Source organism: Caretta caretta, chromosome 3 (assembly GCF_965140235.1).
Source record: "Caretta caretta isolate rCarCar2 chromosome 3, rCarCar1.hap1, whole genome shotgun sequence".
Classification (NCBI taxonomy): Eukaryota; Metazoa; Chordata; order Testudines; family Cheloniidae; genus Caretta; species Caretta caretta.
The window spans coordinates 152,437,779-152,462,590 of record NC_134208.1 but is presented as its reverse complement, the minus strand read 5'-3'; the positions used below and the strand labels follow the sequence as shown (position 1 = coordinate 152,462,590).

At 41.4% G+C, this 24,812-nt stretch overlaps 1 protein-coding gene across 2 annotated transcripts in view; it reads left to right on the top strand.

Annotated features, from left to right (window-relative positions):
- Nucleotides 1-23,964, top strand: part of KCNK5 (potassium two pore domain channel subfamily K member 5) — a 68,501-nt gene extending 44,537 nt beyond the window's left edge. For both annotated transcript variants that reach the window (XM_048843473.2, XM_075127031.1), the window contains exons 2-5: nt 14,323-14,434; nt 15,726-15,892; nt 16,976-17,144; nt 18,302-23,964. In XM_048843473.2, coding sequence (XP_048699430.1) covers nt 14,323-14,434; nt 15,726-15,892; nt 16,976-17,144; nt 18,302-19,122 — 1,269 coding nt within the window. In that variant the 3' untranslated portion in view covers nt 19,123-23,964. The remainder of the gene's footprint in view (nt 1-14,322; nt 14,435-15,725; nt 15,893-16,975; nt 17,145-18,301) is intronic.
- Nucleotides 23,965-24,812: the final 848 nt, after the last annotated feature.

Genomic DNA, 24,812 nt, shown 5'->3' with positions numbered 1-24,812 from the left:
CTCAAAGAAGAAAAAATGATTACTAACCTTTTGAAACTGCTGTTCTTCGAGATGTGGTGTCATGTCCATTCCATGACCCACCCTCCTTCCCCTCTGTCAGAGTTCTGTCAAGAAGGAGTTGGTGTGGGAGCTGGCCACTCCGGAGGTTGCCAGAGCCAGTCCCCTACAGATACCACTGAGAGAAAAATTTCTAGCACCGGTGCATGTGGCGAGCCCCTACCATGAAATGGACATGAGCAACACATCTCGAAGAACAGTAGTTATGAAAGGTTAGTAACCATGTTTTCTGTCACTGTATTAAGTGTCTACACTATAACAGCAGCAAAGCATCAGTGCTACTGTAGCGCTTGTAGTGTAGACCTACCCTGAGTGTCCCCATGTAAATGTGCTCGTGGTAAAAATTTCAAAAGCACTTCAGTTCCTAAATCCCATAAAGTCAATGGAATCTAGGAGCTTTTTGAAAATGTTATCTCTCTGTGAGTAACCACCTAGAAATCTATCCTACCTTTGTAGAGGTGCAGAAGGAAAAGACTTACTTATCTAGTGGTTTTTTCTACTCCGATTTGCTACCATTCTGTTTCCAGAATTTCTTAAATAGGTCTTATTTTCCTCCTCCTAGGTGCTGTTGACAATATTTTTCTCATTAGACCAGGGGTGGGCAAACTATGGCCCGCGGGAGTCTGGGGCTTGCCCAGCTATGACGCTCCGGCCTGGGTCGGGGGCTGCACCACGTGGCTTAGCCCCATTCCAGCGCTCCAGCCAGAGCTCAGGGTCAGGGGCCGCACCACGCGGCTCCCAGAAGCTGCAGCATGGCCCCACTCCGGCTCCTATGCACGCCAATGGCCCCCTCCGGTGCTCCAATGGGAGCTGCAGGGGTGGTGCCGGCGGATGGGGCAGTGTGCACAGCCACCTGGCGGCGCCTCTGCATAGGAGCTGGAGAAAGGACATGCCACTGCTTCTGGGAGTCGCTTGAGGTAAGTGCCACTCGGAGCCTGCACCCCTGAGCCTCTTCAAGGATGATCTGTAACTTATTAACCAGAAATGGCTAGTATTGGTCAGAGTCAAAGAAGTAACAAAAGTTTTTTCTTCAAATACAATGATGTAGAACTGAAAGGAGGTTCCTTTCCCATGTTTTCTGCTTGTTGTCTATAGACCATGCAGTAAGGTCTAAAGTTCAGTGGAGATGCAAATAGCAGTGTCTGTATGAGGTTGATGCTGAACCCCTTTCAATAACTTTTTACTGGGGCTAGTGCTCATGTAGTCAGAGGCTGCAGGATGGAATCCTGGACAACTGACTCACATTTGTATCTCCCTTAGCCCAGTTATGATATGTATCATAGTGGTTTTGGGCACCCAGAACAGATACTCTTGAAGATCAAAGCCTTGTCAGTTGTTGCTCATCTCCCTTAGTTGTTCTTCATACCTGTACAAAGACCTGAAACTAACTTCCCCTAGGCCACAATAACGTTAATGTTTGTGTTGCAAGAGCATGGCTTTTCTTTTTCTTTTTATCCCCTGTTCTAGATAACCATGTTGTTTTTTTGTTTTGGAACTAAACATGGCCTTCTTCAAGGCACGGAGTGGGTGGTACAGTAATTGAGGGAAGAATATTTTTGCCATATCATATTAGGTTTCTTAGTATTTTACATGCTTTGCTATGTTTGTCATCTTGGTCTTCATGTATTTATGCTAGAACAATCTGTTCTGTGTTTTATTTTCTGGCTAATAAGTGAATTTGGAAGAACCTCCAGCACTGATCCTTAGCCTCCCCTCCTCATCTATGCTTTATTGCTTGCTTTGGAACCTAACTGGTTCTAAAGTCCTGTGCAGTGCAAGCTGGTTAGGTGTTCTCTTCCTTCTTCAAAATTAGCCAGTCTGCTGATAAAGCAGTATTGCAAGGAGTAGAAATGGCAAAGGAAAGGAAGAAAAAAATCCCCATTAGTGGTTTCTAAAAACCCAAAGTTGAATTCTGAAGATACCGAGCAATTAATTAATAGACTTAGGCTGTAAAAACAGCAGCAAAATAGTCTGGCCTGCCATCTCCCAAATCATATCTTGTGGTCCTTTTTCAAAAGCAATAGGCAAAGCAGCAACCTGGCATGCATTATTTACTTGTATACTTCAAATATCAGGCTCAGAGGCAGGGACATCTCTGTATGAAGCTGGAGGCTCTATTTGTGCTGGACGCTCTCTATGAGGTAAGGAGAAATTTGCTCAGTTTAAGTCTTGGTTGTGGACAGAGTAAAGTTAGGAGCAATAAGTATAAGTAGCGTAACTTGGATCTTCCAAATATCTATGTGCAGAGCTGCACTGTTGCATAATTAGCATGAAAAGCTGAGAAACTGACTGGGCAAATGGAAAAGGAGCAGCTTTTTAGCTTAACCACTTACCGGTGTTAGGTACCATGGAGCCAAAGTTCTTTGTTTTTATTTTTTAATCTTATTTGATAACTAAATTGCATATGACTTGTCTAAGGGCTCATTAAAGCTTCATGTTCTGCCTGTAAAGATAACTCTGGTTTGTTTAAAAGAATTGCTAGCGTAGCTAGCAGCAGTTGGCGCTCATCTTGTTAAAACTTTGTCACGTCATGTTGACTTGATCCCTGTTTAGAGAAGACATTCCCCTTCTTCTGAGGATTGAGGAAAACTGAGCAGGTCACGTGCACACTTCAGAATTGTAATTTAAAATGTTGACACACCCACTACTAGATTATTTTTGATGCATCCCAAAGTGAAAGCCTGTTAGTGTTCCACTGTAGTACACGAAGCTATACATTGAATAAGACTGGGAAAAGAGCAGTTGAAACTTAGTTAACTTTGCTTTTGGCCTGCTGTGGGATTCTGTTAAGATAAAAAAATCAGTTAAAACAATAGTTGAAATGATTGTTGCTAGCTGATACTATTTAATCAGCCTTTTATTAAAGGCAGTATATGACTACAAAAGAGACCATACACATATTTTTTATGTGTAAATGTGTTATCTGGGAATGTAAACAGTGTAGCTAACACCTGTTCTTTGCGATTTTTTTTCCCCCATAGTGAGGGAGGAGGAACTCTCTCTCCAGTGATATTAAATATGTGTTACTAATTAGTTATTCAGGTATTGTTGACTATGGTTTTATTAGGCTTATTCTTATTTGCAGTTTTCAACACCTAATTCCTATACCTTGATGACATCTGATTATTTGAAATACATTGCAGCCTCTGCATGCAAATTTCAACAGTTTGTTACTGGTTTTGGCCCCCTTGTGTCATAAACTATTCAAAGCGATTATCATGTGGTGCTGCTAGATGGGATTCTGCTAATGTTCTGCTTGGGAAGAATCAAACTGCTACAGAAATTCTAGGATATGCAGAGAACCTTGAAATCTGGAGTGCTGGGATTAGATGCCTGGGAGGAGACACCTCTCAAAGCATCTTCTCTAACTGAGGGTCTGTTTACAACACTCTCAGTTGAGCAGGAATTGAATTTGTGCAGCCAACGGCTGTCTCTTATTTAAAATCTGGAATTTATTTCTCACTTGCTTTATAACTCGCCATCCTTCCCTCGTGCAGGTGCAAATGAATGCTGCTGCTGACTCATATCCTGGAGGCTTTGCCCCACACGCCTCCTATCAACTACATGCTACATAGATCATAAATGACAGTTAAGTTCTCACAGATTTGTAAGGCACCAGAGTGTTGCCTGTTAGCTTGAGACAATGTGATTAACCTGTCTTATTTTTCTTTCTACAAAAAAAGGTCACACACCATTCCCACAAAAGCAAATTAGGAAATCCAGGACTCTCCTAAACATTTTTTTTTCTCATCTGGCATGGCTGTTATCCTGATGAACATCAAAATCATATTCCAGCCCCAGATAATGCTAAGAGAGAGGGGAAATGAAAGGTCAACCATCCTAAGTCCTGTTGATTTCCAGAGTCCCATAGACACTTTATCAAGTGCCTGAGGCTTCCTGAACGGCCCACTTGCTTGGCTGTGCACACTGACCCTGGTCATGTGCCAGCGTGTTTCAAGCAGCTGAGGATTGAGGGGCCAAGTGAACAATCAGGATGATGCTGTCATTATGTCTGAGACGGAAAACTGGGATGGGCAATAACCAAAAATGTGTGCTTTCCTGCTGATTTTAGATCCATTTGGAAGGAGCCGTTGTCCTGTGTTCCTGAGAATTCGTACATTACACACATACCATGAACAACTTGCCTCATACCAAATGACTGGGAGAAATATACAAAAGTAGAAGGAGAGACTTAAAAGGATGCAGCTGTTTTGTACACTGCTACATGTGCTTTGGTTCCTTCCTTTGCAGTTTTTTCAGCTGTCCCTGAAGTCATGAGCTATAACCTCCCCCTTCACCACCATTCTTGCATTTTTGCTACACAGGCCTTCTGTTGTAACCTTTTGTATTCTCTCCATTTCTTGACCATATTTCTGGTCCCATGCCACTTTGGTTTTTTGGCTAGCAGAAGCAAGGATGGTGGCAAGCAAAGGGTACCTTACTGTAGAGTGGTTATTTTCAGAAATAAGGGGAAAAGTATAAAATTGAGCCCCTTTAGGCAGACATGAGAGGGGAAAACTTGTGTAGAAATAAATTTTTATCAAGAGGAAAAGGCAGAAAACAGTTTAATGTCTAAGTTTACACTTTGATAAGGCCACTAATCAGATAATCACCTTCTCTTCCACCCCTGGCCCAAGAGTGTTTACAGATGAGAATATTTATTTTACCCTGTATACTGTATCAGGTTACAGTACATAAAAGGGCTCTGTTGGCTTTAAATCCTTTTTTGTAGTACTGCAGGTCACATAGCAAAGGCTAGATTGTGAGAGTTCATAAAATGAAACTTTCATTGCTAAAAATTAACACAACAATCTCTGTCTGCTACAGACAAGTGGGGAATACTGTCCGCTAGTACTGATACAGTCAAGGTTTGTTGAAATCTTCAGACTTTAACTCCATCATATGTAACGTGCCTAAACTCATTCACACCAACTGTGAATCTCCCAGAAGAAGATTGCCTTAGTGAATAACTGAACCTGTGAATCAGTTTCTTCTTTAATATTGCAAAGGTCACGATATTATTATATTCAAGCTACTGAATGTATGAACTCTGATTATTTTCAGGGCCAAACACTTATTTCTTTACTAGCATACAAAGGGCTTTGCATCCTTCTAATATTGTCTCTTGGTTTCTGGGCTTACCCATGTTCAATAACTGCGCAGGTTTAATACTAGGTGTGGCTTTAAACCAAAGTAGTTCAAATTGTGCAAAATCCTGTGCCAACACTCTTATTTCTGTTTAATTTAGGTTAATAATCTGGTTTATATTGATTTTATTTTAACTCAATTCCATAAATAATGCCTAGAGTTAAACTGATGCAACTCTGAATATAGACTAGGCCTCTGTCTCTAGGTAGCTGAATATGGAGATAATGCAATGTGAATTGCTTTCACCTCCTTTGCCCTACATGTTGGGATTGGGTCTCTTATTTTCTTGGGAATGTACATATGCTCACCTGCATTAATATAGGACTTTCTAGAGGGGTCTGAGTAAGCGCTTTCCAAGTAAGGTTATTTTATTTTTTGCCCCCTCTGAATATAACTCCCTCCACCATAGTCTGCTCCATTATTACCATTGCAGCCCACTTCAGGTTCTTTCTACATGAATGCTTTTACTACAGAGACCTTCCTGACAACCAGGGACAAAAAAGAGGGATGGAAGTTCTCTTTCAGTAGGTACAGGTGGAGACTTCTCTCCCCTTAGCCTGAGCCATTGCTACCCTATGGATGCATACATACAAGCATATCTAGCCCTGGGACTCTTTCCTTTCACGTTTGTTGACTTGATCTCCCTTCCCCTCTTGAAATGGGATGTAAGTAAAATCAAAGATGTGACTGTGGTGCCGATTGCCTGAGGATTAGTTGTCTTCTGCTATTTCACTCTGTTGCTGCTGAAAGAGGAATAGCAGTGTGAAGTTTCATCTGATTATAAATGCAAACCCTATGCTTCTGGACATTTTATTGTAATTGGCTAAATTGTTGGTGTTGCATGTACCTGTGATTAGATAACTGATCCATAGTGTTTTCTATCTTTAAATTTACGTTCAAGTCTCTGGATATAGGCATGAAAAATGAGATCTCAGTTAAAATCTGAGGTACAGTAAGTAATGAAAAGAAACATGAGCAGGTTATGGGAATTCAGAGCTTTTTGGTGACGTGGGCGAGTAAATATTAACTGAGTCTGCTGTAAAGGAGCCAAATACTAAGTGCATATTATGTAGAAGGTAGTTGATCAGGAAAAGGATTTGCTGTTCACACCGGCGGTTTTCATCGGTAAAACTTTTGTTATTCGGGGGGGGTGTGTGTGTGTGTTTTAACACCCCTGAACAAAAAAAGTTTTGCCAATGAAGTTCCAGTGTCGACAAAGCCTAACGTATCTATGGTTATTCAGTGTTGGGGTCAGAGCAGGGGACAGAGCAAAGGGCTACTGACAGGGAACAGCAACTACTGGTTTAACCAATAGAGTATGCTCTCAAATGCAGGATTCAGTACTGACCACTGTTGCATATAGAGTAAATATGGTGCTGCCATGGTGAGAGTATAAAGAAAGCTGACTGCGCTGATTCTAGGCTTAAAGGATTCGGTTAGTCCGACCCTCTCTGACTAAAGAGAATTATTTCATATTAGGACAAGATCATTGTTCCCACTGCGGGATTTTAAAATGCCATGAAAGTGAGAAACTGGGAGAACTGTTTTGTTCAATGAGCGCAACATAAAACAAATTGCAAGTTAAGAGCCACTGAATCTAATGGGTAAATGTAAGAAAGGATGTGCAGAGATTATCTATGCAACTGCCACTGGCTTATGTGATCACATCTGCCCAGCATGACTTGGATAATGACTTGACTGGGTTTATGCAAAGAGATGAAATGCAGCTAATCTAAAGGGGGACCTAGTCTTTGGGCCAAGTGGTTTCTTGCTGTCCTTTATAGGCAGAAATAAAGTGCCTGTTGGGCAGGGTGAACTATTCTGGCTTGTAGCATCCCTGTAGTTACCTACCATATTCAGCTCTCCCACCTAGCTAATGCTCCGGAAATCTGTACGTCATAATGTACATCTCATTCTTCTGCCTTATCTGGGCAGATTAAAGTTTTGAATGCACTGACTTATCTTCAGATAATGCTGTGCTAGTTACAGCCATAACACGCCAATTAAAGAACTTACCTGGATGGGAGATGAGCCAGAAAATCACTGCAGGTGTCTAAACAAGGAGACTGTGTGTGAGACCAATGTCAATTTTTTTTCTCCCTTGTGAGGAGAGCTGTATTGTGGATTTTTTTCCCTAATGTATGTGCAGTCAGACTTTCATAAAATAAAGTGTCCATTTACTCCTGAATGATATTCTGTGGTTGTACAGGCCCGCTGTGTTGCAAAATTGACTATATTTGTTTAACAAAGATGCATCTTATTGCTGTGGATGTGACCATAACTATGTTACATGTTTGGTTTGTTTAAAAAGAAGGAAGAAAAAAAAAAGCCACGGACCTTGTACAGGTTTATTTGCATAGACAAAATGTAAAAGTCTGTTGTTGTTTTTTAAAGTTTAAAAACTAGGGCTAAAGTGGCATGCCTTTTGTATATCTGGCTACAGTATGGCTCACTGCTGTTCACACAGGCAGGGCCCAACTGTTTAATAGTTGTAATTTAACATGGTCAGGTGCTTTTAATTAATAGCGTAGACAAGCGCGGGGCGGGGGGGGGGTGTTTCTGTGGCCAAGCTTGCTTGTCATTCTACGGTTGTATTCTTCATCCAAGCCCCTACCACTCTCTTGCTCTTTTCTCAGAGGGCTGGGTACATGCTCTCCTTTGTCCCCTTTTCACTGACCCAGAAGTCTTCTCCACAATACCATTTTTATTCAAATTTCTGACCACTGCACTAAGAGCAGGTCTGGCAACAGTTGAGACAGACCCGCCGTAAAGACCTGCTCTGAGCATAATCTGACAGCCTGAAAGTTGAAATGTAGGTGGCTTGTCTTCAGTGGCGCTCTCATCTTTGCTAGCACTGGAGCTGTGCTGATATTGCAGTAGCAGTAAATGTGAAGGGAAAATGCGGGTGTCGGCACAGCCAAAGTATATGTGCATATGGTTTGGTTGTGTAAAAAGGCTGAGCCTTTCCAAACATTCTTGTTTTGCTCTCCGAGTTTTCTTTTCCCCTCCTTTCCATACTAGCAGAAAAGGAAGATGTCAGGAGAGAGATCCATCTATCCTTTTTTCTTTTTTTCTCACCCTTTTATCTTCCTGAAAACTAATTTGTCTTTTTAAAAATATGTATGTTTTTGTTCTTGTTTGCAATCATATCCTTATTTTGATGGACAATCTAAGTGGCACATTAGCATGGATAACCTCCTGTATATGCAGCCTTGGGCAGAGGGGAGAAAGTTATTGGACTGGCACTTTGACCTTTGAGGTAAATCCTCAGTCAAGTCAGTCATTAATAGTTAACAGTTAAGATGTCACTGAAGGAAACCTGAGGCTGCATTGGAGCATTATTTTATCTTGGGGAAGTACCTTGGAAAGAGAGAGAACTTTGTCACCTTGATTATGTTGGAATGATCTTTTGCCTTCTAGTTCGTACTCCAGTTGATATCATTGAAAGATGTATTAGTTTCTTCCCTTTCTTGGATTCCATTTCTAGAATCCCTGTTTATGTTCAGTAATAACTCCAAGAGTCTAGGAAATTATATACTTGAGTGGGGAATGGCAAAGTTGGTGATGTCTTTGACACAATCTATTTGAATTCAAAAAGATTTTAGCAGCCTAACAAACTTCTGTACAAAAAATGTATTTGCTGTTTAATGCTATTAGTGTCCGCTTGAATTATCTGCTGATGTCAAAAAGACATAATTGTTTCAAAAAAGTCAAGAAGTTGCACTCTGCTTAGAAAACTGCTACATATTTTTCCCTCTGCACCAAAATTAACTTATTTTTCATCTCCTGTGTTTTTATTTCATGCTGGTATGATCAAACACATGGCATGCGATTCAAGGCTGCACGTTTTTCCTACAGAGGAACCTTAACCAAGTAATAGTTTTGATCCCTATCAATAGTAATAGTTTTGGTCCCTACCAAGAAACTTGTGCTGTTTAAGGGACGTTACTTCTATACGAAGTGGGAGAGGGAAGAAAGGCATGTTTTATCTTCTGCTCCTACAGCTGGGTTGTATATGTTGAATGTGCCTTGTGGCACACAGGCTTATTACAGCCAAAAGGTACTAAGACAAGGATGAAAGCTGAGACCGTCAGGCAAGACTGCAGCTCATAGATAATTGCATGTCATTGTGGACAAGAGGGAGTTGTAGCTTTGGCAGGGGGGAAGTCTATTAATCTAAATTTTGAAGTGTTTACACAGCATTGAGAAGATTGTTGGCCCTGTGTCTGTCTTAGGACATTAATTGAATCATTGTGAAGGGCACTAAGCAAGGTGTGGGCTTCTCTTCCATTCTAGCTGCCTTCTTCCTCTTGAGCTGTGTCTCCTTCACATGACTAAAACCACCCTTACTTGCAGATAGTGCTCTTAACTGCTTTCACAGACTGGTAAACAGAGCTCCTTAGCTCAAGTTGAGGGTGCAGTAATGTGGTATGATATAATGGCCCAATGTCAATGAAGACTGAAATTTCAACATGTAGGATTTAGTGTGTATTTTGAGGTCAGTTGTCTTGTGAGGAATTAAACTAATCCAGTATGTTTTGGAGAATGGGATGTAATTGGAGCGTGAATGGTATTAGACCAACATCTAGTGCAGTTTTAATATACATCTCCTTCTCCAGGTGATGGATGAAGTTCAGGCATCCATGCAGAGTTCCCCGTATCTGTCAGCTGCCTTGGACACGACTGATTTGTGAGGTTTTGAAGCTGTCTGCAGTCCCTAGCAAGAGTTGATGAAGTCCATTTTGGAATGGCTCCATTCATTTCCTCCCTCCCACCCCCGCCCCAAAAAAAGGAGAGATCAGAGGGTTGTGTAAGCAATTGTTCATCTGTTCCAAGAGTTTCCTCATTTTGGGATTTCACCGAGGTTTTGTCTACACAGAGAAAGCACACTTGTTGAACTGAAACTCGTACCTTTGTATGTAGGTATGGACATTCGCTGATCTTGGTGCAAGAGGCAAGAGTAGCTTATTTCAGTTTATCTTAAACCTATTCCCAACTGACTTAAACTAAACAGAAAAGCCATTCTTGCATCAAAGAAGTGTCCACACACGCAGTTTAACTACATCAATTTAAACTGACACCTTAGTTTATATCAATGCAACTTTCTCATGTAGGCCTTAGTTTTCTCATTTCCTTCCTGCTCAACATGCATAGAAGGAGTGTATGGGCTGTCAGCTGGCATTCGACTCTGTATTTCTATTTTGTATGACCTGACTGGCTACTGCAATTGAAAGACTTAGGCCATGTGTATAGTATGGGCTACAGCAGCTTAACTGTGGCACCATAACACAAATGCTTCCTACAATGACAGAACAGGTTTTTCTATCAATGTAGGAACTCCAGCCTCAGTAACTAGGTTAATGGAAGCATTCTTCCGTCAACCTTGCTGTGTCTATAACACCTGCCCCTTCTAGGGGCACTTGTGGCTTCAACAAATCTGCCTACAGCAGCACCCATCTTTGTGGTTTCTATCAACTGATAAGAGTCCTCAGCAGGCCAGCCCTGTTTTCTACCTGCGCCTCTAGCTATAGCCTTTAGCCTACAACAAATATTGTACACAATCTTGCATGCTTGTCAGACTTCCCCAGTAGAGAGATCTGTAGTCCTATTCCTTCATCCAGACTCCAAAGCTCCCTTCTTTTTATCTCTAAATGGGCTCCAATAGTGAAATGCATTTTAATTTTTTTTAATTGTGTTTCTCTACCACATACCCAATAAATTCACTTTGAGGACAATGTTGTTGCAGGAAGGGTAGTTGTATGTGTTAGGGCTCAAAATTAAATAACCTGGGTTTTATTATATTTATTTAATTAGTTCTGTGTGTTTATTCATGGGGTTTGGGTCTCTGTGCTAAGTACAGTATCTGATCCACATCTCACACACACACACACACCCTACGTACCGACCTGCATGGTATTGGCCAGTGTAAGGAGAACACACAGCATACAATGTATTGTCTCTGACCCTAGAAGAGATCATTTCTCTGTGCTTAGATTAGACTAGCCTACATTAAAAGTGCCTGGAGTGCAACTGGAGAAGTCCTAAATTGCATTTTGAATTGCAGAGTAAGGACTAATCAGTTATGGATTTCTATTAAGGGCTTGTCTTCACTAGAATTTGGAATTAATTGAGATAATTGATTGCCAATTAAAAGGTAAAGAACAAACATTTATAGCCAGGATCAAATGTGTGGGGAGTACGCATGCCAGCTTTTACAAATGTGTTAACTACCTCGACTTAATTGCAATCAAAAGTTCAGTGAAGACCTATCCAAAGGCCATATCTACACTACCACTTTAGTTGGTATAATTTATGTTGCTCAGGGAGCATGAAAAAACACACCCCTGAGCGACATAAGTTCCACCAACAGAAGTGCCGGTGTGGAGAGCACTGTGTCGACAGGAGAGCTCTCTCCCATCGGCACAGAGTGGCTACACAAGTGATCTTATGGCAGTGCAGCTACACTGGTACAGCTATGCTCCTGTAAGCTCGCTAGTGTAGACAGAGCAGAAGAGTGAACTGGGTAACCAACCGTTTCTAGTGAGGAAGGTCAGATGCATTATTATTTATTTATTTAAAACCTTGTAAACTTCTATACACATTATCTGTGGCCACTGTGCTTAGGTGTTGTTTCTAGTGCAACCTCCCTGTGATTCAGTTTGGGAAACGCTGGTCTAGGCTAAAATACCTCCAAAGATCATCCCCACAAATGTGAGGATTCTTCATGAGCCTTCAGTGCCCTCTAGGCCTGAGCTGATGATTTGCTAGCTCTGAAAAACAAAAATATTGACCCTTCCCGCCGCAAAATGTTATAAAAAAAAAACAAAAACATTTAGCATTCAAATGAGCTCAGTTAATACAAAGACATGTTATGAGAAAGAAAGCTGAATGAGAAGCAGGGCTGATTCAAGAAACTAGAGGCCGGATAGCATGAAATAACTTGGAAAAGTTAAGCAAAGGAAAACAACCAAAAGGAGCCCAGTTTTGTGCTGGCTCATCAGCCTTTGCCAGGGACAGCAGGTGAACTAGCACTTGCCTGTGCTTTTTTGTTTTTGCATTTGTGTCGCTTGGCCAGAGGATTCCATTAGGCCCTGTTCATGTCCAAGCTATTCTAGGCCTTGTAACAATGTTTGAAAGATTTAAAATTTGATTGACTGTTTTGCAGAATATGTCCCCACTAAACCATATTCAGTAGCTGTGCTAGACACCAGCTGACTACTACTTCACCAATATAATGTGGGAGTTAGCGCATGAGCTGTGTGGAGTCATGTAACTCTAGCTATAGCTTATTCCCAAGTAAACCTGTTTAAACACTGCTGCAGTTTTGCAAAACTCTACTTGTGGGGAGAAAAGTTTTAATAGGCAAGAACATTTTCATTAATGGATTGGGGAAATCTGAGGAACTGTCCCAGATTGAGGTGTCATTAGAGGAGATTTTGGAATAAATTGATAAATTTAACAGAAATAAGTCACCAGGACCAGGTGGTATTCACCAAGAGTTCTGAAGGAACTCAAATGTGAAAATGCAGAACTACTAACTGTGGTATGTAACCTGTTATTTAAAACAGATTTTGTACCAGATGACTGGAGGATAGCTAATGTGATGTCAATTATTAAAAAAGGCTCCAGAGGCAATCCCAGTAATTACAGTCCAGTACACCTAACTTCATTACCAGGCAAATTGGTTGAAACTATAGTAAAGAACAGACTTATCAGACACATAGATGAACACGATTTGTTGGGAAAGAGTCAATATGGTTTTTGTAAAGGGAAATCATGCCTCACCAATCTACTAGAATTTGTTGAGGGGTCAACAAGCATGTGCACAAGGATAATCAAGTGGATATAGTGTATTTAGATTTTCAGAAAGCATTTGGCAAGGTCCCTCACCAAAGGCTCTTAAGCAAAGTAAGCTGTCATGGGATAAGAGAGAAGGTCCTCTCGTGGATCAGTAACTGGTTAAAAGACAGGAAACAAAGGTTCGGAATAAATGGTCAGTTTTCAAAATGGGGAGAGAGAAATAGTGGTGTCCCCCAGTGCAAAGTAATGCACGTTGGAAAACATAATCCCAACTATACATATAAAATGATGGGGTCTAAATTAACTGTTACCACTCAAGAAAGATCTTGGAGTCATTGTAAATAGTTCTCTGAAAACATCCACTCAATGTGCAGCAGCAGTCAAAAAAGCGAACAGAATGTTAGGAATTAGTAAAGGGATAGATAATAATACAGAAAATATTACATTCCCTCTATATAAATCCATGGCATGCCCGCACCTTGAATACTGTGTGCAGTTCTGGTCGTCCCATCTCAAAAAAGATATATTGGAATTGGAGAAGGTACAGAAAAGGGCAACAGAAATGATTAGGGGTAAAGAACAGCTTCCATCTGAGGAAAGATTAATAAGACTAGGACTCTTCAACTTGGAAAAGGGATGACTAAGGGGGGATAGGATAGAGGTCTTAAAAAAAACATGACTGGTGTAGAGAAAGTGAATAAGGAAGTGTTATTTACTCTGCATAACAGAAGAACTATGGGTCACCCAATGAAATTAATAGGCAGGAGGCTTAAACAAAAGGAAGTATTTCTTCACACACAACACAGTCAACCTGTGAAACTCTTTGCCAGAGAATGTTGTGATTATAACAGGGCTCAAAAAAGAACTAGATAAGTTCATGGAGGATAGATCTATCAATGGCTATTAGCCAGGATGGGCAGGGATGCAAAACCATGCTCTGAAGTGTCCTAGCCTCTGTTTTCCAGAAGATGGGATTGAGCGACAGGGGATGGATCACTTGATGATTGCCTGTTCTGTTTATTCCCTCTGAAACACCTGGCATTGGCCACTGTTGGAAGACAGGATACTAGGCTAGATGGACCATTGGTCTGACCCACTATGGCCATTCATATGGTTGGTTGTATCTCCTTCTCTCTCCCTTCCCACAGTCTTAGCAAGGATGGGAGAGTAAACTTTGTGCCTGGTGTCCAGTAAAATTTCATTACCATTTTTCAAGGTTGAACTAAGGGGAAGACTTGATGAGTATAACTTTCTACTTCAAGCTTCATGTTGGGCATTACATCCAGATGATTTTATCTGTAAATTGTTTCCTTGTAGGTGGTGTCAGATGCTGCTGGGCAAGGGGTTGCAATCACTGGGAACAAAACCTTCAACAACTGGAATTGGCCTAATGCTGTCATCTTTGCTGCTACAGTAATCACAACAATCGGTGGGTATTTAGCATGTAAAGTCTCCTGGCCTTTGACTGGTACCATCTCTTGTCCAACTGGCTGTCCACTGAAAGGAAGATAAAGGCTTATAGGAAGTGTATACAAATCAATAAAAACCTTAGAAAATTTATCTTTTAGGCACATTTGGTGAGGTGATGACAGTTTTTTTTCAATTTCTGTGTCCACAGCACTCAAATCCTTGAACTACATAATAGAAATGTTTCCCTTGCTGAGTAGATACAATCCTGTGTGCTGAAAAGGTGGGATTAATGTATTCTTAGTTCCAACCAAGTTTTACACTTGCAAGTCTATGTGATATAAATTTAGCATAGAGTGTTGCCTTTAACTTAAAGGAATATTCTTGGAGCTTGGCACATCCACACATGCATGAGATTTTGTGAAACTCTCCTATCCTGTACCGTTCCACACACTCCCAAACAAGCTGTTGATAAACGCATTGCCATTAGTGAAAGAGACAGATCTGAAGGCCTTCCTGTGTGTCTCTTGTATTTCTTGGAGAAAGCTGGGCAGAATTGATGCGCTCTCCTTAATCTCACTGCTGATTTGTTCATGTGGAACCCTATTGCACCGTACGGCTTATTCCTCATCTCGGCTATGCAGACAGACTGTGCTGCAGAACTTGCAAAATCAGCTGCTGCTCTCTTGCAAAAATCTGCCTTTGCTTTTACAGAAGGTCTTTGCTGATATGTCCAGAGAGCTCTGCAAGATGCAGGAAAACATCAGGGACACTGTTTGTTGTTTGTTCTTACAAGGAACACGCAGTGTTTGCACATACAAATTGACCAGTGGAGATGGAAACCTTACTGTGAAACCAAATACAGCACCATGTTCTGCTTGTTACTATTATTAAAAACCTTTTGAAAAAAGCCTTACTTCATTGTTCTTTAAACCAGTTTTTGCGTTCTTGAACTTTTTACTGGAAGTTAAGAAAATTCTAGCAGAGGGTTAGAAATGGGACTAGTTGTCCTTACTGGGGCTGTGCTCAGAATATTTGCTAAACTCTGTTGCCATCAGAGGGCCAAAGCCCTGACCCAGGCACCGTGTTCTATCACGACCTTTCCTCCACCTCTTCACTACCAGGCTTCCTTTATCTGCAGAAATACCAGGGCAAGGCTTAGATGTTCATAATGGATCTCATAAACGACATGTCTTACCTGGGGCGTCTTACCTGAGGCTTCTCGTACAGCAGATGTCAGGGAACAACTCCCTATATATATGCTGCACTGCCTTGAATTGGCATCTGTGTAAATGGTCTTTTATCTCTTTCAGGCTATGGAAATGTTGCTCCTAAGACACCCGCTGGACGTGTCTTCTGCATATTTTATGGGCTCTTTGGAGTTCCTCTCTGCTTGACATGGATCAGTGCTTTGGGGAAGTTTTTCGGTGGACGTGCCAAGAGGCTGGGCCAGTTCCTAACAAAGCGAGGAGTAAGCCTGGTATGGATTTCTGTTTCTTTTTCCTCCTACAGGGTGTGGTTGGTGTGTGACTTGAACTTCTAGTTCTTCGGCTATCTGCTAATCTGGGTAGTGTACTTGGCTCTTAAGGACCATATTCTCCAATAGGATTACATGGATTGAATGGAGAAAAGAACTCAGCCCTGTTTGTAAGCTCTCTGAGGCAGGATCCATGACCACTAGAGTTTGTACAGCATGGAGCACAATGGGGCCCTGATTGGGCCTCTGGGTTATATGGTAATACAAACATTTGATAATATTGTAGTGAATATGGAGACATTTACAAAACAGTGTTACAAAAATGTGTATAATCGGTGTATATAACTGAGTGTTAATGCAGTAAAACCAAGCAGGTACAGTAAACTATTGAGGGTGAAATAAATGTATGTACGCAGGCAGGTAAATGGGTTTTGTGCAGGAGTTGGTGGAGAATGGGAAGGAAAGTGCTAAAATTCTCTCCACGCCTGCCATGAATTTCAGTATGTATGGTGATCACTCTTGTGGCTTCTCCAGCCACAGCATCCCATCTCTCCAGCACAGAGCTTAAGTGCTGTGGGGGCCAAGTTCTGCCTCTCTGCATCAGAATGAGTTGTGCCTATAGAGATTTAACAGGCTGATGTCCATTACAGGGCTGCTGTTCTCTCAAAGGTGTTAGTGGTGTCACCTACACCTTAGTGCAACTTGTGTAGTTCCCAAAACCCTTTGATAGAACTGAAGCCTAGGAATTCAGAATACTGTATGTTTAATTCATATAACATGCCCTGGCTCTCCTTTTTCTCTTGAACCCTCCAGTGCTATCTCCTGTCAACCCCATAGTGCTCCTTCACTGATCACTTGCTCCTCTTCTGTCAACTGTGCCCCTACCTCCACCGGCCTTTTGCAACCCCCTGCCTTACTACCAGAGCACTCCTTATCTTTTGCTCCAGCAGCCACTGTGCAGGGTTGGTGATATGCTCATGGACTGCAGTATTCAGGCTAACATTGATGGACACTGTAAAATGCGCTGGGGTGGAAGAAAACTTGACTTGTGTGTCTGAATTATTTTTTTTTCTTCATCCTTCACAGCGAATGGCACAAATTACATGCACAGCAATTTTCATTGTCTGGGGAGTCTTAGTCCATCTGGTCATTCCTCCCTTTGTCTTTATGGTGACTGAAGGCTGGGACTACATTGAAGGTCTCTATTTCTCATTCATCACAATCACCACCATAGGATTTGGAGACTTTGTTGCTGGTCAGTTAATTCCCTATTTTATTATTTGTATATTGCCTGAGGTGTGTCTGTCTTCAGTGTAAATGTCAATAGTCTCGGGGGGGGGGGGAGGAAGGGAGTTCAACTTCCTGAGATCTGGGTGCATCTGGAGGCTTTTGCATTACTGAAGCTTTTATTAAAGATCAGCACTACTCCACGAGACTCTGGAGCTAGCCCTGCAACTTCTCAAAATGGCACTTCCTAGACCCTGAGCTCAGTGCTCCGCAGAGGTTGGGGGAAGCAGATGGGCGTGGGGGTAAGGAGAGTTGTCTCGGCATTGTGAAGTGGGAGACACTGCTCCATTACTGCCCTTACTTCCACTGGTCCTAGCAAGCACAGGATTTTGCTAAGTGTCTCATCATGTGGGGAGTGACCCAGAGGGCTTGTGATCGAACCCCATCAGTGGAAAAAGTCTTGGGTTAGGCCAAAGAGCTAGGAAACCATGGAGCCCTTAACTTTTAGGTCATGGTCCCTCACACACACACCCTTTTAGAGCAATCAAAACTTTTTAGAAACAAGCCTCATAGCATCACTGGGGCAAGCATTGTCCCTTTTTCTCAAATGAGAGAAAATGAGGCACAGAGTTGTTGAGGCCTAATCTTTGAGGAGTGACCTTTAATCTTGGGTGCCCAACTTCAGCCACCTAGGCTCTGCTTTGGTGAGTTTGTATTTGCTCTCCAGAAGTGCCAAGCGCTCATAACTTAACTAAAGTCAGTGGCAGCTCTGGGTGACCAGCACCTCTGAATATTGAGCCCAAGATATCTAGAGTTCAGTGCCCTAAATTAGATGGCACTCCTGAAAATTTGGGCATAGCTTGTCCAAAACCATCCAGGAGAGTTTGAAACAGAATCTAGAATCTTGATTACTGACTTCTGCTTTAGATAACTAGATTGTCCTTTCTCCCTAACCCATTTTTAAAGAAAGATCATTCATATGCAGTAGCTCATTCTAGGAGAGTTTAAATGCAAACCTCCACATGTTTTCTGTTTCAGCTTTGCTCTTGGAAGACAGGTGTGAAAATGGTGGTCTGAAAACTCTTGAAGATTCTTCATTGGATTTCAAGTTATATCCAGACTAAAACTTCTTTAAACTTTGTATACTCTTGTTATATAACCTTTCTTGTTTTGAATTCTTTATAGGTGTAAACCCGGACGTGAATTACCATGCCCTTTACAGATATTTTGTGGAGTTCTGGATCTACCTGGGCCTAGCTTGGCTTTCACTCTTTGTCAATTGGAAGGTCAGCATGTTTGTGGAAGTCCACAAAGCAATCAAGAAACGGAGGAAAAAAAGGAAAGAGTCCTTTGAAAATCACTCTCCCTCTAAAAAAGCCCTTCAGATGGGCAACTCCAAGGATGTGAACATCTTCAGCTTCCTTTCCAAGAAGGAAGAGACCTACAATGATCTCATCAAGCAGATTGGGAAGAAGGCTCTGAAGACAAGCAATGACAAAATGATTAAAGCAGAAAATGCTAAACCAAATATCCAGAATGCCCACAAGGATGCCCTGGTGACATACACAAAGAGCAAATCATTCGATTATGACAAGGTTTCCCTAGGACTCAAAAACTGTCACATCATGAGGCACCTAAATGACAAATGCACTGGAGACAGCCCCTTTGAGGGCACCATATTTGTAAACCAGCTGGACCGGATCAGCGAGGAAGAAGGGGAAGCTTGGGACTCCAGGGATTACCGACCCTTAATCTTTGAGAGTGCCAATATAAATTTTGCAAATGAGGAAGAAGACAATGAGGAAGATCTTTCAGATGATGAGGAAACTTCAAAGTCCTCCATGGATGACAATCTTGAAGAGGATCCAGAGACTCCCAAAAAACTGGTGAAGTTCCCATCCTCTGACGAATCTACCTTTGCCAGTAAAGAGTCGGAGATTTCTGTGCCTTATGAACAACTGATGAATGTGTACAACACAGTAAACAATGTAACGGCAACAACGTGACGCAACATGCATTTTGGCAACATTTTTTTAAAGGTGGTTAATACTGTCATTCAAAATTTATGCAGGAGGAAGGCAGATTCATTACTAGCACCTCCTGTTTCTAACACCCAAACCAAAAACCTCCTATGTCTTAACGTCATCAACAGTTGTTTGTTTTTTGGAGTCCAATCAGCTTTGCTTGTCTATGTTAGAACAGTTGCAAGATGGCAATTTAAAGCTTGAGGTATCTTGCTTCCTCTTGGGACTCTGTAGTTCTTGAAGAAAGCGGGAGGAAATGACTAAAGTTGTTACACTGGACCTATTTTTTTTATTATGCTTTTCATGGGAGAATTCATTTGGGTGTAAAACTGTACAGTTGCAGACAAACTGGTTTAGGCATATAGAACATGTTAGATTACTGCACTAGCCTCTCACCTCTAGAAAGCTGGATTCAAGTTCTGCGTAGCTCACAAGTGAAAATAAGTTTGGGGTCTTATCCTAGCCACACATCACCAACTTGCTACCACTAGATGTGGCATAACCGGTAGTCTATCTCCAAGAGAAGCTTGGGACTGGAATAACAGGATGTACTTAAGGTCAGAGTTGAGGTGCATTGGCAGAGGTGAGTAAAGAAGCTTCAGAGCTACCATGATGTTTCTCTGGGTTATGCCAGTGCTGTTAGTAATGGTGAACAGTGAATTTATGAACAAAAATATTAAACTAAAAAACACCGAAGGAACTGGCTTAAAGAGAGCCTGCTTAGCAAACAAGAACCTGCCTGGAATGAAATCATCTTTAGGGGCATGAAAAGCACTTGTGGCTAAAGTTCACTGTGTCCAGCAGCCAAGAACTGTGCAAGAAGGAGGTGGGAGGGAAGCCACCTTGATCAAAGTAAAGAGGAGCACAAAGGATATGACAGACTTTTTACATGGAAAGTGTCCTTCCACTGTCTGTATTCTAGAGAAAATACTTGAATACACTTTGTCTGTACAGATGAAGTTTTAGTTAAACTGTCCTTTTGAGTAAAATCACCTTTTGAGTAGCAAATCCTGTCTGAATGTTGCAATGCCTGTCAAAGGGACCTGAAGAACTGCTACAGAAACCTGTACAGTATGATCACTATCTCTGTTTCAGAAACTCTTGCTGTACCTCCCCAACTTGGTACTTCAGATTAGACTTGAAGTTGAGATGGTTTTAAAAACAGTCACATTTTGACTATGGTATTTTTAAAAGCATAACCCACTTGGGTATTCAATGGTTGTTCTGCCCCACTTCCAAGAAGGTTGTGTAATGGTAGACCTTGGGTAAAATTTTCAGAAGTGCCAGTGACTTAGGGATTGTTTACTCAGAGGATTAGTGCGTAACAGATGAGAATGTGAATCAGCAGTGTACTAGTTTGCTGTATGCTAACTGGCCATGTGGACCCGTTACCATGCACTAAAATCTCTTTAGTGTGCTTTGACATATTCCCATATGAAAGCGTATTGTGGAACTTTTAGTGTGTTGTAGCAGGGTCCACTTGACCAGTTAGTGTGCACCAAGCGGGTGCACTGTAGATTTATACCCTGGCTTGCTGCATGCTAATTCTGTGTAGACAAGCCCTTAGTCCCTTTTTTCCAAAAGTGACTCAGGCTCCTAAGTCACTTGAGCACATCTGAAATTTTTACCTCTTGCCTCTAATTAGAGCTTTTGGTTGATTGTCGGGTATGTGGGCTGTTTTTTTAAAATGTTAACCCCAGATGTTTTGAGTAAAAAAGAAAACGGTAATATGTTTTTCTTTCCTTTTTTTAAAAAAGAGATCCACACATACACCATGTAAAACTCTTTCAAATGAGGCTCTTGATTACATGTTGGCAAGAGGTGCTGCTACTCTGGATACTGGGACACTGCAGAGGAGGGTGTGCTGTGGGAGGGGAAAGGACAGTGTCCCAGTATCCAAAGTATTTTAGAACAGATAATTGTCAAGACCTTTGGACTTAAAATGGCAAGTTTTTGTTTTATAGTATCTAAATCATTCCAAGATGCCCTAGAAATTTTGAAAGTTCAGAGAACAGTTAAAACTGCAATATATGGATTTGGGAAGGAGAGACATAAATATTGCTGCCTCTAGAACTCGGTGAGAAGGATTGTATGGAATTTTGTAACCCTAACCTTGAAGGACTAAATTTACTAATAACTGTAAATATTCATTGCTGCTTGAATCATGGGAGTCTCCTTCAACATTAGGAGGAGAAACTGTGGGAACCCAGCACTCCGTTAGATATCATGTTGACAAGAAGTTCTGAAGCCACCTACTGTAAAACAAGGAACGTCTGTATTGGTTGCTCTTTGGATAATTGTATTATGTTCATGAAGGTGTGTAACCTAATTGTAACAAGGGCAAGATCCTGCTCTGTTAAAAATGTTGGAAAAATGTGAAATTAACTTAATTGGTTTCAGCAGTTATTCCACCTTTACAATATTATAGCTGAAGAGAGAATCTAACTCAAGGTGTAATTTCATACTTTTACTGGTTTTTGGAGTCTTGATGACTAGATGATCAGATTTGTAACAGTTGCAAAAGAGTGTCTGTACTAGGAAGGTTTTGATGAGTTCTAATAGGTTTTCTTTTCACAGCCTTTCATTATGACTCCAAGCCCCTCAGGTATGCCTCCTTGTGTAGAGGGTTTTGGGTGATAACTGTATCTTGATGCCACTGTGTTGTTGTTATTGTTTGTTGTTTTCAACCGTAAGAAATGGGAGGCAGGGCTCCGTTTATAGAGGTGTGACTTTTACTGTGGCAGGTCTAATATTCTCATTAAAGAAATGCATATCACTTAAAAGAAAAAGAAAAAAAACCCCACCACTCCAAAAAACTCTTCTTGTTCTCCAGCTTGTCTTCCATTGTTGACACAAAGAGCAAAGTTTTAGTGACAGTTAACTACAGGGTTAGGGTTGGGGAGAAAGGCACACTGAAAAAGATGGAGGAAGCAAGTCCATCTTGGTATTCCGTGTTAAGTAGAGAAGAGGAGCAGCTGAAGTGTGGTCCATGGAGCTTTAGAATGTGGCTTCTCTTTAATATAGAAATTACATGACCCAGACACTTCTCTTGGCTGCTCTGACTGAGATGGAATGTTGCACAATCTCCATATCAAACTGCAGCTATGTCTTTAAAGGTGTGGAGGGATGTGATCTGTTCCATGTTATCAAGTTAGGTGCAGCTCTCTGCCTTCTGCCACGCTGCTGACATGGCCCTCATCTGGACTTTCCCAACATAGTATATAAAAGCCTACATTATAAACACCATGGATTTTCAGGTGCTGATTAACTTTCCATGGAACTAAGTACAGAATTCTTTTTTGGAGACATAAACACACCTCACTCAAGACAACCCATTCATGTGCCTTACTGTAACACTACTGGGCAAAATTCGCCTCTTTGCAGTGGGCCAGCACAAGGGCTATGCACCAATTAAATCCTGCTTTGCACCTGAAGATTAATTGGGATTTAATTGGTACATTGCAGAGGGCCAGCACAAAAGCGAAGAGGTGATTTCCCTCCACCCCCAAGTATTTTTCAGATCTGGTGCCATCTCAGAATTGCTTGAGTTCTAAGCCAGCCAGCCCTCTTTGTCCACCTGTCTTCCACGTTTTAAGAAAAGCAACATCCTGGGGCCTTAACTAGCATTGTCTTCTTGCCCTTTGATTCTCATGTAGCGAACCAGAAGCGTGTTCAGTGTTTTAGCTCTTCAACATAAAAGTGCCTATAGCTAGTTTCAATTCCCAGATGCTGCTTGGGGAAAATTCTGTATAATGTGAAGTAGTTCAAGGAAACGTAACTTTACTGTTTGCCACCATTTAGAATTTCACTGGGGTTTGTGAACTGAGGTTGTGGTTTGTTCTTCAGTAATTTCAGTTTTATAGGTGGGATTATGTGGTCAGTGGCTAACTTTAATAAAAAACCAAATTTATGGTAGATATAGACTTAGGGAGGGGGGGATATCCTTCCAGCTGACTAATGGCTGCTAACCTATTTCCAGCCACCTCTGGGCCATTATATCTGAGCATGGTTTCCCCTTTCATGCCTGATTTCCATTTGCCAAGATGATCCAATGCTGTCAAAGGCATTGGCAGTTGCAGCCAGGTCTTTGTTATGTTTAAAATTTTGTTCCTACATCCAAATTAAAAAGACAAGGCAGCCTCATCTTCCACTTAGCTCTCCCCTCTGTCTCACGCCAATTAGACTGGTTTGAGGGTGACTAAATGGACTTCAGTGGGGTGTGTGTTTTGTGGCAGGCAGACTAAGAAATCTGATACATTGGTACGAAACTGCTGAGTAATAGACAATAAGAGCCATGTTCTTCCAGTGCTGGGGGCTTACGTGAATCCATTGCTGCCAATGGACGCCACAAAACTTAATGGATGCCATAAAACCAAAACAAGTGCTTACTGACAAACACCTTGTCATCCTGCATAAGATGTGATTTTTTTCCCTCTATTTGATTTGAGTGGTACAGATAAAAAATATATCAACATTCTCAGTAAAATAGGAACAAAAAAGTAATACAGAAGCCTGTTGACCTTAATAGGAGCCTGAGAGCTCTATCTTTTCTATACTCTTCTTGCTTTCTAGGCTTCAGTCTACTGATTGTGATGCATTTAACTTATATATATATATATATAAGAAAGAGTCCCTAATTTTTAAAGTCTATACAGTCCTGGTGATCTCATTTCTGTCACTCCGTCACATGAACAAATAAATCATCTGTTTGTTCTTTGTTTGTTTAGTGATGGTCACTGGAATCACAATGTATGTAAATATTGGATAACTCTGTGTCAAATGTAATTTATTTTAATATTTTGCAATAAAACGTGAATTGTACAAGTTGTTTTCTTCAGACATAATTGGGGGAAGTAGAGAGGTCATCAAGGAACTGAGTCTTATTTCTATGATACCAAGACATTTGTATTGCAGTTCACAGACAAGGTTGGTCTTGTTCCAAAAAGCTACAGCCCTGATACAGCAAGTTGTAAGTTAACACACTGTACTTTGAGGGAGCAAAGTCTGTCAAAAGGACAGGCATGTTGGAACAGAGGTCAGCATTTGGAAGGCTAGCCAAAAGGTCATATGGATATGCTTGTGTACCCACAACCATTCTCCAAATCCTTCACTCCACAATGTCTGAATGGGAGGTAGATGACAAAAAAAAATTGTATTAAAACTGTAGGAACAATCCTCCAGTGGCCATTGAATGGGCTAGAAGACCTACCAGCACTTTTCTGTCTCCAGCAGTTTAATGTACTGAGCACCAGCAGCTCCCAGAGAAATCAGTGGGAGATGGGGTGACCAACACTTGAGAAAAATCAGGCCACTTACTGCACATGCCTAACTTTAGGCACCCAAGTCTGAATGTGGCCTAATAGGTATATGTATGATATGTACATAGCCAATTTGACTCTCCAGCTATTTAGCATCTAGCAGTTGATGGCAGGAAGTGCCAGACTGGGACACTGTTCAGTACTGACTCGTGAGGATAAGTTTTACCTTTTCGGATCTCAGACACAACTGCCTGTAACACTGGTGATTTCCTTTGAGTGCTCTCCCCAAAAGGCCCTAACCAGCCTTGAGCCTGAAAGTTTGGGGATGTGCTCCTGCCAGTTTTTATGTGGTGGCATCCCTGCTGCTATGAGGTAGTGTTGTCGAGTGGCTAGAACGGGGCCATGGGTCTCGTT